The sequence below is a fragment of the Ictalurus punctatus genome, chromosome 8, assembly GCF_001660625.3.
Source record: "Ictalurus punctatus breed USDA103 chromosome 8, Coco_2.0, whole genome shotgun sequence".
Lineage (NCBI taxonomy): Eukaryota > Metazoa > Chordata > Actinopteri > Siluriformes > Ictaluridae > Ictalurus > Ictalurus punctatus.
Genome location: NC_030423.2, coordinates 10,663,959 through 10,680,538, shown reverse-complemented (window position 1 = coordinate 10,680,538; position 16,580 = coordinate 10,663,959). Strand labels below are relative to the sequence as shown.

The 16,580-nt window shown below is 38.7% G+C and overlaps 2 protein-coding genes and 1 long non-coding RNA gene across 3 annotated transcripts in view; 1 reads left to right on the top strand and 2 right to left on the bottom strand.

Annotated features, from left to right (window-relative positions):
• Positions 1–1,505: 1,505 nt before the first annotated feature.
• On the bottom strand, positions 1,506–11,066 carry LOC108269274 (cytochrome P450 4V2). Its single transcript, XM_017475034.3, has 11 exons — positions 10,810–11,066; positions 10,590–10,702; positions 10,260–10,345; positions 8,724–8,914; positions 8,492–8,561; positions 7,338–7,464; positions 5,054–5,224; positions 4,871–4,973; positions 4,202–4,336; positions 2,682–2,861; positions 1,506–1,975 (listed from the first exon to the last, which is right to left on the bottom strand). The coding sequence occupies exons 1-11, from the start codon at positions 11,000–11,002 to the stop codon at positions 1,812–1,814; spliced, it is 1,533 nt and encodes a 510-aa protein (XP_017330523.1). The 5' UTR covers positions 11,003–11,066; the 3' UTR covers positions 1,506–1,811.
• A 106-nt stretch (positions 11,067–11,172) lies between these two features.
• On the top strand, positions 11,173–16,488 carry LOC108269275 (uncharacterized). The gene is made up of 4 exons (XR_001813442.3): positions 11,173–11,360; positions 13,254–13,431; positions 14,722–15,005; positions 15,146–16,488. It is a non-coding gene; the product is annotated as an uncharacterized LOC108269275 (long non-coding RNA).
• fam149a (family with sequence similarity 149 member A) overlaps positions 11,372–16,580 on the bottom strand; it is a 29,452-nt gene continuing 24,243 nt past the window's right edge. Inside the window, exon 15 of the mRNA XM_017475032.3 lies at positions 11,372–12,121. Coding sequence (XP_017330521.1) covers positions 12,045–12,121 — 77 coding nt within the window. The 3' untranslated portion in view covers positions 11,372–12,044. The remainder of the gene's footprint in view (positions 12,122–16,580) is intronic.

The following is a 16,580-nucleotide window of genomic DNA, read 5'->3' as shown; positions in this document are numbered from 1 at the left end:
ACCGGCTCTGATGAATATGCATTGAATTCTGAGCTGAGGTTTTATTGTACTGTTACCTTCAGTCAGTAACAGTGTTTGAACAGTTATGACTCACACTAAAGGACATATGTAACCATTCCATTGTAATCAACAGGAAAGGAATTATTGTGCTGAACTTGATTTTTCAAGATCTGTTGTATATTCCAATTCCCAGCAAACAGGTGTTGAAGCATGCTTCAGCTTATTTAAAAAGTTTGGATCACACATTATGGAAAAAACCCTCTGACAATTTTTGTGGAATGATTTTCAGCTCAAAGACATTCATAGTCAGGGATATGACCTTCACGGAATGATATGAAAATACACAGTGAATCATTTTATAATGAAATCCACATGGATAAAATGTTACGAATACTGGAAAATCTGCTATATTAAAGCAAAGATGAATATCAGGATGGAAGGTCACACACACACATTTTAAGTCATTTTCTCCTACAAGAGGTTTATTTTTTATCCACAGAAAGCCAATCTTGAAACTGGACCAAAAATGAAGCCTGCATGACTACATTGCCAAAAGCTGTATTGTTTGGATCATGCACAGCTCATCTAGAGAGGAGAGGAATTTGAGAAGTTAGCAGTTTGTTTAATAGTGAAACTATGCAGGAAGTCATTTCAAGAAGTTATATCAGAGCTAACACGCTGATTTGCCAGAGTTTATGAGATACCTATGACTTTAGTCGGGTCAGTGGTAGCTCAGTGGTTAAGATGTCGGACAACTGATCGGAAGGTCGTGAATTCAAATCCTAGCACTGTCAAGCTACCACTGATGGGCCCTTGAGCAAGGCCCTTAACCCTCATATGCTATAAATATGACATAAATGTAAGTCACTCAGAATAAGGGAATCTGCCAAATGCTGTAAATGTAATGTAATGTACCTAATAAAAAGGTATGTTAGGATAAAATAAATACACAGAGTTGACAGTTTTTCTGCACTAGGTCAGTATATATAAAAGAAATCATACTTTTACATTAACACGGATGGTCAGGAAACATCTCAGGAAACATCAGGAATATCGCATAAAACATTTGCGATTGAAGCACCCTTTCCTTTACATGTGAACAAAATCGTAACTTCTGGGGAAACTGGTGCATCTTGCTCTCTGCCATTTTTACTTTTCTGAGGCGATTATCCAATCACATGATTTGTTGAGGCAAAGTCACATGACTTTTTGGATGCGCATCGAGGAAACCTATTCAGTAAATGTGTTTCCATCGTAGTTTATGCGCAGGTCTTCGTAATAAAAATTTTAAATAAATTAACAACCTTAACTGAGCGCAGTAAGTTTATGTGCATTTTGGAGATTTTATTCGCAGCTGGAGTTTCCATCCCAGCGTTTTTTTTTTTTTTTTTTTTTTACGTTAATAGTAATATTTTGTTTTATGAACTGTTATGATCAGCTGATCCATTCAATATGTTGGCAGATCATTTTATGTACCTTAAGACAATGATTCAAAGTAGCAATCGTTATTGATGCAGTTTGTTTTTATTTTTTTTTTTAAATATCTTGTTAACTAATGTATATACAGTGTGCTACAGAAAAGAGCAAATATCCCTCACTGTATGATATTTAAAGCATGGAAAACTGTAGGTTTCTACTGGATGCACTGGAACACACAAAGTAGTGTCTCAAAGTCTACAGTTTGAGTACAAGAGAATTCCTATGCCATGCATGTGTGTGTGCTGACTGTAATGTACCACAAATGACAGCCAAAATCTCTCTGCCCCATACCTGAAGAACTACATACATTGCATGCAAGACGTGACTCGGGTTTAGTTGGCCCTCTTGTCTAGTTGGATCCAAATGCCCTTCTCTGGACGGAGGATGAGCTCCCCCAGGGGTCTCAGCTCTTCACGACTCTGACACGCCTGCACTTCAAAGTGACGTAACACTGTGGCAAGAACTACCTTCTCTTCCATCATAGCAAATCGCTGGCCTGGAGTTACACAAACACACAGAGAGAGAGAGAGAGAGAGAGAGAGAGAGAGAGAGAGAGAGAGAGAGAGAGAGAGAGAAATATCTGTCAAGTACTACAATTCTACATTCACATTATATACCACATTATATTCTACCTCACATTATATCTTTGTATTCTGATTTTCAATTCAATGCTGGAAGGCAGCAGACAGAGGGCTGCAACGATTAATCTCCGAAGGCATAGCACATTCTTTTACACACTCTCTCTCCTCTCTTTTGCACATGCAGTGATGCTCCCTTTTGAGTGGCCAGTGGGCAGGAACTGCCAGCACCACTTGATGAGAGACACTCTGTCTCAGTCAACAGTGGAAGACAGGTCTGTGCTCTCTGGAGATAAATGCAGGAGGAAAGTTAGCAATTCCTCTGTTGTAGTCGGTCATGCTAAATGGGTGATTGATTCTGGGTGGAGTATAGCTGCGGGTCCATGAATTGCAATGTAATGGTACTGGGACACCATATCATAACAAGTGGGCTTGCTAATATAATGTGACCTGCCTGATAAAACAAAATAACCCTGACCCAGAAATTTAGCACCGTGAAGTTTTTCACTTCTTCACTAAGAGTTGTGGAAGTGGTTTACAAAGTTATGGGTCACAGGCTGTTTTGGTGTGATTGGAATGGTGTGCGATTGTTTTATGCTTCAGCATCTTTCTTTTGTCTCTTACCAATGCAGTTTCGAGCACCAGCGGAGAACGGGATGTATGCATACGGGTGTCTTCCTGTGCTGTTCTCTGGAAGGAAGCGCTCTGGTCTAAACTCCTCAGGCTCCGGAAAGAAACGAGGATCACGATGGAGAGCGTATGGGATGATCACAGCATTTACTCCTTCTGGAACTTTGAAACCATCTGCGGAAAAATAGTAGTTTTTTACAACGATCATTTTTGTAATTAATGATTAGTGACCAATTTTTTTTTGTCTGTCCTCCAGTGTCGATGTTAGTCCAAGGGTGATCAGGCTTTTTCTGTGGCCAGACCCAAACTTTGGAATAGTTTCCGATTTCATGTGAGGTCTGCTTCATCATTAGCTATTTTTCCTGACCCCTTCTGCTCTCCGGACCTGCCTGATCCATCCTGATGCCCTACTTCTGGTTGGAGTTCTCATCAATTGGAAGTTACATGCTGTTGCTGAGGATGTCCCCACATGGTGCAGCCTAAAGACCATTGAGCTTACTGAGGATGGTACCACTTAAAACCATAAAGATAGCTTTGGTCCTCAATTCATATGAACAGTTATGCTATGATGGTTTAGGACTACAATTGCTATGATAGCTTCAGCATTGCAGTTGCCACAAACAATTTTGCCCTTAAGTCTCCAACAGTAGAGACGTTCAACAAAACATACTTCATGTAAAAAAAAAAAAAAAAAAAAAAAAAAACCACAAAAAACTGTGCGAATTTCTTGGTTACCCAATTGCACTATTTGACCATGTAGTATTAGCACAATTATAGAAAGGATTTACTTATTTATACTTGCACTAGCCGGTGTCACCCAGATGATGATGGGTTCCCTTTTAAGCCTGGTTCCTCTCAAGGTTTCTTCCTTATATCGTCTCAGAGACTTTTTCCTTGCCAGAGTCACCTCTGGCTTGCTCATTAGGGATAAATTCAGATATATAAAATCTATATCCTGAATTTATATATTTCTGCAAAGCTGCTTTGGGACAATGTCCATTGTTAAAATTGCTATACAAATAAAATTGAATTGGAATTTTTAAATCCTCCCTTAAATCATATTTTTATTCTTTAGCTTTTGAAAATGTCTAGATGTTCTTGTTTTTATTGGTTTACTTTTCCTATTGTACAGCACTTCAGATCAACGTGTTTAAATGTGCTTTAAAAAAATGTTGGTTGATTGATTGAACAATCAGTCTTTGATATAAAAAAAAAGCGAACAGTATGTCACAATGAGTAATTCCGTCATGAGTCCCTGAAAAGTTCTCTCTCTGTTTTTGACATTTTCAACAACAGTGCTCATTAAGTGTGTTATCTTTCAATTGTAATTCCATTTAGTTTCACACAGGATGTGATGTAACTGAAGCAGCTGAAAGTTTTCATTCAGGAAGGTGAAAAGATTGTAGCTGCTTAGAATCATCTGCTGTTTCACTGAGATACAAATACTGGCAGTGACTTCGATGAGCCACGTTTCGGTGCACCAAATGACATGATGACAATGTGCTGTAACCTACTTATTGTACAATCCTCACAGATGCTACGCGCAAACAGCGGCACTGCAGGGAAGATTCGCAGACTCTCCTTGATCACACACTCCAGGTAGCGCAGTCTTTTTAGATCCTCCACTCCCACATGGCGCTGTGATGAACCTGTCCGACAGTGCAGAGAGAGAAAGAGGGGAAGAGGGGAAGAGGGGCAAGTACGAGATTTCTCATAGCCACATTTACCAATTAGTATGGTTTTCTGTCTACAGAAAAATTTTTTAAAGTGACATTTGGAATAAAAGCTGCATAATATTTTTTTTATGTGAAATTTTATAGTTTATTTTACAGTTTATTATATTCACATTATTTGGACCTGGGATTAGCAAGGCAAAATGTGTTAAAATGATTGTTCTCTTATTTAGTCTTAAATATTAAACAAAAGTTGGTCCCTGTCACATTTCATCTCTTATTTATACTCTTCCCTTCAGCATGTGAAGGGGACTTGCAAGTCACTACCATAAATATTGTTTTTATTGCTAATAATGATTTGTTCAATTATTAGTAATAAAAAAAAACAACAATTAAACAGTTAACACATACTTTCCATCAACATGTGAATGGATTTTCTGTATTAACTACCATGAATATTGTTTTGACAGCTAATAATGGAACAGAACATGACGGTATAAGTGGTGTTACCAAACACCTCCTGCAGCTCTGCCTGTACTTTCTTCTGGACTTCTGGATGAGAGCCGATCAGATGTAAGGCCCAGTTCATGGAAGCTGCTGTGGTGTCGTGCCCCTATTAAAGATACCATAAAAGGCTGGTATCAGGCACACGCTTGTCCACTTCTGGTATAGTGTAGTGTATTTTGCTCCCACCTCAAACATGAAGGTGTCCACTTCCTCCTGAATGTCCTCGTGGCTCAGCACAGCACCAGCATCATCTTTGGTTTTTAACAGCATGTCCAAGAAGGCCCTTCTCTTTCTTAGGCAACGGTCTGAATCATTGTCAGATCCTTCACTCGATTGCTCTGCTCTCTCTTTGATCACCTTCCAAACACAAACAGCATGAAAGACTCAAACACACGGAGACTTTGGGTCAAAGTCCATCAGCTATATTTTCCATCAAATGGTTTACTGTTTTGGCTCCAAGCTCTGGATGCTTAAAATAAATAAATAAATGCAATAAAGAGTAGGATCTACCAAAAAAAAACTTTAAAAAAGTTATCATGTACTTTTGGCATTTTATTGTATTGTTGACATTTATTATTTGAGAATGCTTTATGTCAATGATATATGATTGCATCATTTGTAGTTTGAGTGTGTTGCAATAGGTGTAACACTGGGCAGCACAATTTCCTCCAAGAGCTTTAGTTAACGTTCACATCAAGCATCAGAATGAAGAAAATGTGTGATCTGTGACTTTGATCGTGGAATGAATATTGGTCCCGGGGGGGGGGGGGGGGGGGGGGGGGGGGTTGGGGGGGGTGAGTGAGTGAGTGAGTGTTCCATGGGTGGAAACGTCTTGTTGATAAGATAAGGAAATGGCCAGATTGGTTCAAGCCACAGGAAGGATATAGTAACTCAAATAATCACTTTACAACAGTGGTGAGCAAAAAATAAATAAATAAATAAATCATCTCAGCATTCACAAGAACATTGAACCTTGAGGTATATGGGCTACAACAGCAGAAGTTAAAAGAAAGAAAGGACAGCACACTGCTATAACGCTCTTATGAACATCTAATAATAAATAGGAAAAGACAATCTTTTGACCATGATAGCCTTCGTCAGGCAGTAAAAACATTTTAATTCTGAAAATCTTAAAGTAGACACCTGACAATGGGTGTGGATTCCACATTGGATCCCACTCCTGTCAGCCAAGAACAAGCATCTGATGCTATTATGGGCAGAGGCTTACCCAAACTGGACAGTTGATCACCTGGTCTTTTTCCTGTCATCAACTGTCTAGTTTTGGTGAGTCTGTGAGCTCAGACCAGTCTGATCATTCTTCTCTGATCTCTCATGTTTCAGCCTGCAAACAGAATGTTTTTTTTTGCAGTAATCTGTGTAAACTGTGTGTGTGAAAATCTCTGGAGATCAGCAATTTGAAATGAAATACTCAAACCAGCCTATCTGGCACCATGCGATGATCAAAAATAATTTTTATCCCCCATTCTGATCTTTGATCTCAACATTAACTGACACTCATAACTTATACCTGCATGATTTTACACACTGCCCTGCTGCCACACGATTGGCTGATTGGACAACTGCATAAATGAGCAGTTGTACAGGTATTCCGTTAAAAGTAACTGGTGAGTGTATATCCCAAACACATGCTGGTATTTGGTTTTGCAACTCCATGGCTTGGGCTTGCATGACTGCTTCTGAAACAGGCTCACTAATCTTTATTGATGATATAACTCATAATGGTAAGAGCAGAATAAATTCAGAAGTGTACAAGAATATTTTGTCTGCCAATTTACAGAGAAATGCATCCAAATGAATCAGGAGGAACTTCATCACGCAGCAAAAAATGATCCAAAACATACTGCCAACTCAACAAAGGTCTTCATCGGGGGGAAAAGTAGAAGGCTTTAAACTGGCCAAGTCAATTACCAGACCTTAACTCAATTGAGCATGCATTTCACCTCTTGAAGAGGAGACTGAAGAGAGAAATCCTGGCTGCAAATATCACCTGAAACATGCTGCGTTAAAAGCATCCCAAAAGAAGAGGAGGTCAATGGTGAGGTCAATGACTTGCAGGCTTGATGCAGTTACTGTAAGCAAGTGATATGCATCCAAATACCAAGTGTTATTTACTTTCAGACTTATTTGTTCCTACTTCTTTTAAAAATAGGGTGGTCGAATACAAAAGGTTCTATCTGTTATGTTTTTCAACACATCTAGATTTAAATACCACGAAATAAAAGTTAAAATCCTAAACTCTCGTCTCATATCAATCTTTTGATCTGAAACCTAAATGTCTGTAGTGTACAGCACAAACAAATGAATTGGCTTTGTCATTGCAATAGTTTTGGAGGGGACTGTATATTAAATGATCTTCAGCACAATCATTTAATTACTAAGGGCCATACAAAATATATGGATCAAAATGCTCACAACTTAAGGTTAATAAAAAATGAGAAAAGTTACTTACACCTGCAGTGAAGGAGTGTAAAATCTTGAGTCTCTTTGCATGCTCTTTACCCTCTCCTAACACATTATAAATCCAGTCAGGCCACCACCACGGTGCTCTCTGTCTCCGAGTGATGATGTCACTCATCCTGCAGGAAGGTTAAGGGAAGTTTTGATTACATTGTACAGAGTGTAAATATTCCCCCCACTGCATGGTATGAATTTTCCCCAGCATAATTCGATGACCAGTGAACACAAACAATATGTCCGTTCACAGCCCCCCCGAGTACTAATCCTGCAGGCCAGTCTTCGATTTACTCACTTCCTAAAATATCCTGGACTTTCACACACATACATTAAGCAGTCTTGCTTGTGTGATTCCATGAGCTCTTGTTGTGTGTGAGATCTTTGCTGTTATTCATAGCCAAATACAAGTATTTTAGTACTGCTTAATCTAGCCTTTCTGATGATCACTGTTTGTCTGATTTTTAATTTATCCGTGTCTGCTTGCCTGCATTGTGGTTTTCAATAAACACCCTGCACTTGCATCGAGTTCGCTGCATCATACTTGACAAGTACAGTTTACGATGTGGCCTTGTGACCTCTTTAGTTTTTCTTATTTTTTATAATTAAAAAAAAATGTATTTGGTGTATTTGGTGTTTGCTCAAATACTTAATTTACTTTTGCTTATTCAGTTACACTGACATATACGTTTAACTGATTGGTTTAATAGGAAATGACTACAGAGGCTTGTTTGTGATGATTATGTTTTAGCAAGGCTTAACCTGAACCAAAAGCAAAAAAAAATATCACTAATATATGAAAATTCTACATATTGTAAAGTTACACCTACAGAGGTCCCTAAATTAGAGCTACAAAAACGACAGCCTCCCTTTATTCTAGTCATTCAAAGGGACCACTATAGGACTACCACTGAATAGATATCATCGTAGTGCATAATACATTAATACCAGCGCAACACACACTACACTGTTACTACAGTCAGTGTCATGATGGGAATGATCTACCACTCAAATGACAGCTGGACCAGGTGGTGGTGCGTTTCCAGTGAGTAGAGGGGGTAAGAAACAGACAATAATTTCATTTCATCATCCTACAAAACACACTATATAGTAGATGTACCCATTTATGCATATATGAATATAAATACTTACTTATACACCGTCTGGACATATTCAGAGTCAGCATTACTCTGTGCATAGATACTTTTGCCCATTGCGGTTTCTGTTTTGTGGGGAAAATCATACAAAATTAAAATTGCTGCATAGATCTATCTGCATAGACAGATGTATCTCTCAAGTACCCAATTACCCAAGTGTTTAATTTCAAAGAATACTGGTGATTCGAAGGTATTGAAATGGCAGGCAGTGGAAAGAAAATACTAACCGCATATAATGTCCAAGGCACAGAGTGTAATGTAGCTGAAGCAGTTAAATGGTTCTCCGCCTACATGTTTCAGCATCTTCTGGGTCAAAATATCACTCTGCTCATTCATAACCTCCAGGAAGTCAGTGAGAATAGAAAAGTGAAATGTCGGGGTCAGCATTTTGCGTCGACTGCGCCACTTGTCTCCCGTACTGCAATGTGTGGGAGGCAAATCATGAATTCCACATAGATTCGCTTTCTGGAATATTTGTATAATGTTTTTTAATGCTTGTAGAGAACTGCTGTCAAAAGCATTCTTGGCATTTCAGTCGTGACTATACAAAGCTGCCAAGTTATATAAAGAAGAGTAAACATTTTGTATCACTTCTCAGTACTTATCACCTCAAAGTCTTAGTACTGGAATTCCCTAGAGTTCATTTTGTGGTCCAGTCTTCTCTTTGTATACCAGACATCTGGCATAAGTGGTCAAATCTCATTGCTTCTTCCAACACTGCTACTCTGACGACACACAACTTGGGTCTTCAACTAGGAAGAATTGTCTGAAAGGCAGTTGGAGGTCTTCTGAAAGACCAATAATCTGCCTCAACATTCACAAAACCTCTGTGTGGGACCTATCAATCATCTCTGATACCCTTGGCTAAATATCTATGTGTGGATGGACTCAACCTCTCCAATCACATCAACCAACAAATCCTATTGACTTGTCTTTACAATACCAGAAGAATATGACTTTTTCTGCATAGAGATTCTCATACTAACTCCAGTCCTCCAATTTCCAGACCTAACGACCGCAACTTGCTACTTGTTGGACGCCCTTCATGTGTCTCAAATCCTCTCAATGCATTTAGAATGCAGCTGCTTGCCTGGCTCAGAACCCCAAATTCTGTGATAAGACTGAAGCCCCCTTCTCCCACTGGTGACCTGCTGCAGGAAAGATTTAATTTAAAACTGTTGTCCTCACATTCCAGGCATCAAAAGGGCTATTCACCTTTATCTATGCAGTGGTTCAAAACTACATACCTGCATACCAACTCAGACCTTCAAACTCTGTGCAACTGAAAAATCTCTGAGGTCACAACCTGCTCATAACAAAAAACTCACTGCTTCAGTATCCTGCTTCTCACTGGAATAACTTTCTCTCCACTTTGACTAGGCCCATTGTTTCTTCATAAAGTCTAAACAATATCTAAGATAATCTTTCTTTTGCTTCTGCACTTATTTTGTATTGGTTGTCTTTTGTAATATAAATATAAATATAAATATAAATTATATATATATATATATATATATATATCACGGTTTTCTGAAGCTTGTGTACTGAAGTTTAAAATTCACATGCATTACACTCTTTAACCATTTGTTTTTGCCTAGATGATTCTAGCACTTGTACAAACCAGCATTAGCGGATCTGGATCAGAGCATCGGTAAATTGACTTGAATGTAAAGCTATTAACTAAAAGAGCTTATGAATCCAAATGTTGAATCCAGCCTTAAATCCATGCAATTCACAGTAGACAGGTGGTTTTGTATCTGTACCTGGTGAGTAAACCTGTGCCAAGCCAAGGGTGCAGAAATCTGTAGGGATAAGATTTATCTAGATGCTTGGAATTGCTGAGGACCGCCTGGAGGGGAAAAAAGAAAAGAAAAAAGAAGCAACAAGAATTTAAACAAGAAGAAAAGAAATGTATTGCTTAAACAAGCCGTTAATAAACTGTTGACATTGTTACTAATTTTTAATGTGGAACAAATGCTGCAGTACTTGGCACTTTTCCAGCATCACAGAGTGACCATACTGTATGAACATGAATCATCACTTTCTGTTGCCAGAAGAGCAGGTATTGTGACTAATGGTTTAATTATACACACCTCAATTGTCTCTGCATGAAATAAAACAAGGAAGGGGATGGGTCCCACCCAGACCTTCACGAGAGGCCTGTGTCTGTTTTCATTAGTCCCCTCAACAATCTGGTTGAAAAATTCTTTAAACGACATACAAATATAAAATGCAATGCACCAATTCTTCAAACACAAACTCTATTCAACAAGCAAAACATGATAAAATAACCAAACGGTTACAACACCATACCTCCTGCATTAGCTTTGAACTGCAAAGCATTACCAATGAATGGGAAGGCATGCTCCATTCCTGGAATTGGTTTCATCTCCCTCCATTTATGTATGTAGCTTTTAATTGGAGAATATAACATACACATCAGAAGAATAAGCAGGACGATGGAAGTTATGCTCCCCAGGGTGTGCAATCCAAACAGAATTTCCATTCTGCAGTAATGGAATTGGCATCAGTGAATGTTGTGAAAAGGTAGATAAATCCCGCTCACATGAACTTCAACCTTAACTTTCACAAACAAAGCCAAAGATTATCGGGTCATGCTAGTTTATTTACGGCCTCCAGTTAAATCATTGACAGGAGAAGAGCAACACATCACATACTGTGTTGCCATGCAATCGTCTCTTCAATCTGGATAATTGGAAAAAGTGGTGCATTTGTGTTTAACAAAGCTAGTGTTTAACAACATGTGCTTTACTACCCATTTCACTGGTCAGCTAGGCCATAAACTGAGAAGAATAAAAATGCAGGAATATGGAGTACACTGCTACTATGCTTGCATATGAATGGTAAATATTGAAGTTACTGCAATTCATTTTCTGGTAGAAACATCTGGTAGTAATATCACTGAAGGCTAACCAGGGACAAAATACAGAAAAATATATTTATATGTGCAGGTATAGGTATTGTGTCAAAATCTTACTCAAACACATGAAAACATATTTTATTATACTCAAGTGAAATTATACTCAAGTGAAAATGTCAGCACTTAAATGTAGTCTAGTATTTCAGATATAAAAAAGTAAAGTAAAAAGAAGTTTTCTTTTTTTTTTTATAAATAAAATCAAAAGTTCATGATCAATTCGTGTTAAGGTTAGAGCTGAAGCCTTACTAATAGACTACAAGTGAGCTGTTCAAATATCTCTAGGTAAAACATACAATACACAGTTCTACAAAAATAAATTTATTGGACTACATAACCATAGTCATTTTCACATATACACTGACTTAGCATTTAAGACAGGCATGTATTACAAAATCAGAGAACACAAATGCAAACACACAGGTTAATTTTAAATATGGTCAGCATAATTGCTAACATTATACATTTACAATGTATATAAAATATCTGGCCATAAAGCAACAAGTTCTGTTAGTGCAAATGCACTGTAAAGCACCAAATTATTCTTCCACACTGTTACAGTCGGAGATGAGATGCACTCTGCGGTGTCCTTCAACATTGTAAACATTGTTTAACTGTGTTGTGGCATTACCACATGAAACTTCTTCCTCGCATGTATTGGAAACCGATTCAATGCCTTCCGAGCTCCTGAGAAATGTTAAGATTGATTTGCATTTGTTACTGATAAATCAAAGAACAATGCACTTCTCTTGGTTTGTGTGTTTGTCCTTCAACTCTCCTCATTAAAACACATTAATTAAATCCCAGTAACTCAAACAAAACAATATTTAATCTCATGCATTATTCTAGAAAGTTTCTCATACTTAAAAGCCCCTCTTGTATTTTTGATTACTTACAATTTAGTTAGAAAGAATGCACTGTATATATTATATCTATGGAGACAAAAATTCAGTTCTACTTGCCTCCTGCCTGAGCTAGGTTAAGCTAAAACAGCTAAGATCAGGATCACATTAGACAGGCCACATTACATTTTAATACGATTTTCTGATGCCACTAATACAACCGTGATAACAGTGCAATGCGTGGCTCTGTTGTCCAGCATACTGAATTGGAAATGAGACACGGTCTATGAAGTTGCAGAATATCAGCTTTAACTTGACATACTTACTTCAATATACTTTGGTATTGTGTGTCCTGCTACAAATCTTTCCACTGGGTTCAGTAACATTTACTTCAGAATTTCTCTTACTGTTGGTCATCACAACATTAATGACAAGAGAACCTGTTCCACGTGAGTGGAATGAGTGGCGAGTTGGCATGGTGGTGCAGTGGGTAGCATTGCTACCTCACAGCTCGAGGGTACCCGAGAAGGTTCGGATTATGATAATACGAATGTTTGATGTTGTATGGAGATCCGTGGAACCTCTAATACCCACTTCAATGTTTAACTGTGAAGCAACCGAGACAAAAATCAGCACTTCCTGGTCCGATCCCAAGGATGACCTCCTCTTTTTTAAAAGAAAAAAACAAAAAAAAAAAACCAACCAAAAAAAAACAAAACAGGATGTTCCCTTTAGCTGAGGGGACAGATCTTGCTACAAGGACAGAACCTTGGGATCTTATTCATGAGTGATGAGAGATTAACACATGGATTGTGTTCACATCAGTAGTGTTGGAGTCTCTTTATCAGTCTTTAGAGATGAAGTTGGGTGTCGGATGAGGTTCTCCGTTTACCAGTCAATCTACGTGTCTGTACTCACCTATGGTCATGATCTAGTGGTAGTGAGTGAATTAATGAATGGTATATTATCCATGATAGGATGAAGAGGCAATCTTGGAGAGCCTTGGAGTAAAGCTGCTGCTCCATAGTATTGAAAAGGAGCCAGACGACATGGTTCAGGGCGCTTAAAAGGATGCCCCTGGTCAGCTCCATCCCTAGAGCTGTATTAGGCATGTCCAACTGGACAGACACCGCAATACAGACCCAGGACCAACAGGTGAGATATGTATCTCATGGCTTGGGAATATCTGGGGAGCCCTCAGGAGGAAATAGAGACTGTGGCTGTGGACAGAGAAGTCTGGGCTGACCTTCTCATTCTGTTTCTACTGCAACCCCCAGCAGGAACAGTGCAAGGAAAATGAATGAATGAACATCCCAGAATTTACAGTTTTGTACGACTGCTATAACAATTTTTTTCAATACTTTTAACAATTTTCCTAAACTCTTAACACAATTAGCACATCTGTCTGTGTACAATTAACACATTTCTTGTTGCTTTAAAACAAAATGCATACAGTTAACACAAATTTAAAATGCTTGAACTTCTTTTAAACACAAGCTCAACCAAGACCAAAACAATGGATTTTTACTGCCAAGTTTACAAATGTTTTCACACTGCATGTCAGAACAGATAACATGTTGTAAACCTAACTTATAGGGCAAAGTCAAAATGAACAGCTGTTCATGTGGTGAACTGAAACACAAATATATCCCCTGTATTTTATTCGATTGCTACTGAGAAACAGCTGATTGAAGTTCTGCAAAAAGATCAAATCACAGCGATTCCCATCTAGGAAATACACTCAGGTGTTGAGATTTTTTTAAATCGCATGACCATATGGTATATAGTAAAAGAGGAACTCTTTGGGTTGATCTTGTGTGGAAAAGGAACAATATAGAGCAACACAAAGAAAGTAAGAAAAATGCCTCAACAAGCGAGAGGAAGACGAGTACCAGGAGAAGGGAGACCACTGGGTGGCTGTGGCTCAGGTGGTAGAGCGGGTTGTCCACTAATTGTAGGGTTGGCGGGTTCGATTCCCGGCCCACATGACTCCACATACCGAAGTGTCCTTGGGTGAGACACTGAACCCAAAGTTGCTCTCGATGGCAAGTTAGCGCCTTGCATGGCAGCTCTGCTACCATTGGTGTGTGAATGGGTGAATGAGGTGTAACGTGCTTTGGATAAAAGCGCTATATAAGTGCAGACCATTTACTAATGTCTGGACGAGGACAAGGGAGAGGAGTTAGAATGCGTGGTGGCTCTCAAAGAAGGGAAACAGCTAGGGTAACTGATGAAACCACAGGCTATCATACAGAAAGACTGGTAAATCTCAACTGGGACACAGTGGCATCCATTGTCTGGATTTTTCAAGAAATCAACAGGTAGGATCTTGTATAAGGGCTCCTCCTACTGCAAAGTGTAAATACAGTAATTTTACCATGTATTACTGTACAGTGACCGTATGCCTCCGGTCTCGAATATGTAACTGTATTTTGTCTCTCTAAGGATTCAACGTCTACCTCCATCAGGGGACTGAGGAAAGCTCCTAAATGAAGAACAGGAACTTGCTATTGTCAACATATTGATTGTTGACAATGAAATAAAACTGAAGGACATACAGTTCAGAGTTGTAGAGGACAACCTTGTCTTTGGGAACATTGCAGCAATCAGCATAACATCCATTTCTCGGACTCTAGCTAAACACAGAGTCCGAATGAAACAACTGTATAAAAGTTCCTTTTGAAAGGAATGCTGAGGTCATCAAAGAACTCAGTCGCCAAGACGTCCAGGTAAGGTCATGCAATACAGTCATTACTGTACTATACATAGTGTGTTTTGCAGTAAACTACTCTATAAACCTGGAGTACAATAGGACATACAGTAGGTATACAGCAAAGCATTTACACACAACATGTCTGATTACTTTCAGAGAATCATGGAGTTGGAGGTCAATGTCCCACAGCAAATGATCTATTTTGACGAGGATGGCTTCAACTTGTGGAAAAAGCGTTGGTGCGTAAAAAACATAATTGGCAAAAGGGCTACAGTTACCATGCCGGGCCAGAGAGGAGCCAACATCACCACGTGTGCCGCATAAATGTGAGACTGGCCCCTTCTCCAGTTTTTAGAAGACCTGTATGAAAGACAGGTGACAGAGGCAGAAAGGGGACAAGTGGGAGACCACTTGCCAATATATATGACCACATGGGACAACGTGGCATTCCACCATTCCCATGCAGTCACAGCCTGGTTTGATGCCCATCCGAGGATGATGTCCCTTTTCCTTGCCCCTTACTACCTTTTCCTCAACCCCATTGAGGAGTTGTTCTCAGCCTGGAGATGGAAGGTTTTTGACCATCGTCCACAATACCAAATGTCCCTCCTGGATGAAATGGATGCTGCATGCCAAGACATCACAGCTGAACACTGCCAGGGGTGGAGAAGGCATGCCAAGAGATTCTTCCCAAGATGCCTTGCCAGAGATGATATCAGGTGTGATGTAGATGAGAACATGTGGCCAAATGCAGAAGACCGGGTAGATTAGAAGATGACATTTTTATTATTATTATTCTACTGTGGCTTTTTCTGTTTGTATATTTTGTATTTTTGCGTAATAAATGGAAGCTATATTGCATATTTATGTTATCTTGCAGTAATGTCCTGTTGCAAATAGAGCCTTTACTGCAACAATTCTGTCTCGGTCTTCTTTTTTTTTTCTCCCCATAAACCGTACATTCTATAAAGCTAGTCTGAGATTGGTCAATTCATGTTTTGCATTGAATTTATGCAGCAAAAGAAACAAAATGCATGCATTTGCTAAACCCGACAAAACAAAAATGTAGAGAGGCTTCAAAAGAAACTGCAGTGCAAAGCACAATCTATGATCAATACAATAAACTGTCTATTGTATAAGGGCAGACCTGACGCATATAAAATAATGCAGTATCTGTAATTCCATCTAATGTTAGTGCTTTTATGACATTGTGCTATGATTGACTAAATTTTCCTGTTGGAAGAGAACATGTGTTAGTGTTTTGGGAGAATTATTTGATTTTGAGACATGTTTGCAGTGTTTTGGTAGACATAGTGTATTGTGTTAGTGTATTATTGTTTTTTGAAAATTACTGTTTGAGTTTAGTTTACAATGTGTGGATTTTTAGCATGTAATGAACCGTTTTGCCAATTGTGTGTTGGTGTGTTAAGAGTTTAGGAAAATTGTTAAAAGTATTTTTTTTAAAAATTGTCGATCATAAAAAATTGTCTGCAAATATAGTCCGTCTGCATCGTTTCATTTCAAATCCAGAGTGCTGTATTAGAAAAACCGAAACCTAATTTCCAGTGTCCAAAGATGTTGATTAAGCATA

Coding starts and splice junctions, on each gene's coding strand:
- LOC108269274 (XM_017475034.3), bottom strand. CDS start 11,002: ATGGAAATTCTGTTTGGATTGCACACCCTGGGGAGCATAACTTCCATC. Junction 4,974..5,053: donor TGGACACCTTCATGTTTGAG/GTGGGAGCAAAA, acceptor TATCTTTAATAG/GGGCACGACACCACAGCAGC. Junction 4,337..4,870: donor AGAGCTGCAGGAGGTGTTTG/GTAACACCACTT, acceptor ACTGTCGGACAG/GTTCATCACAGCGCCATGTG.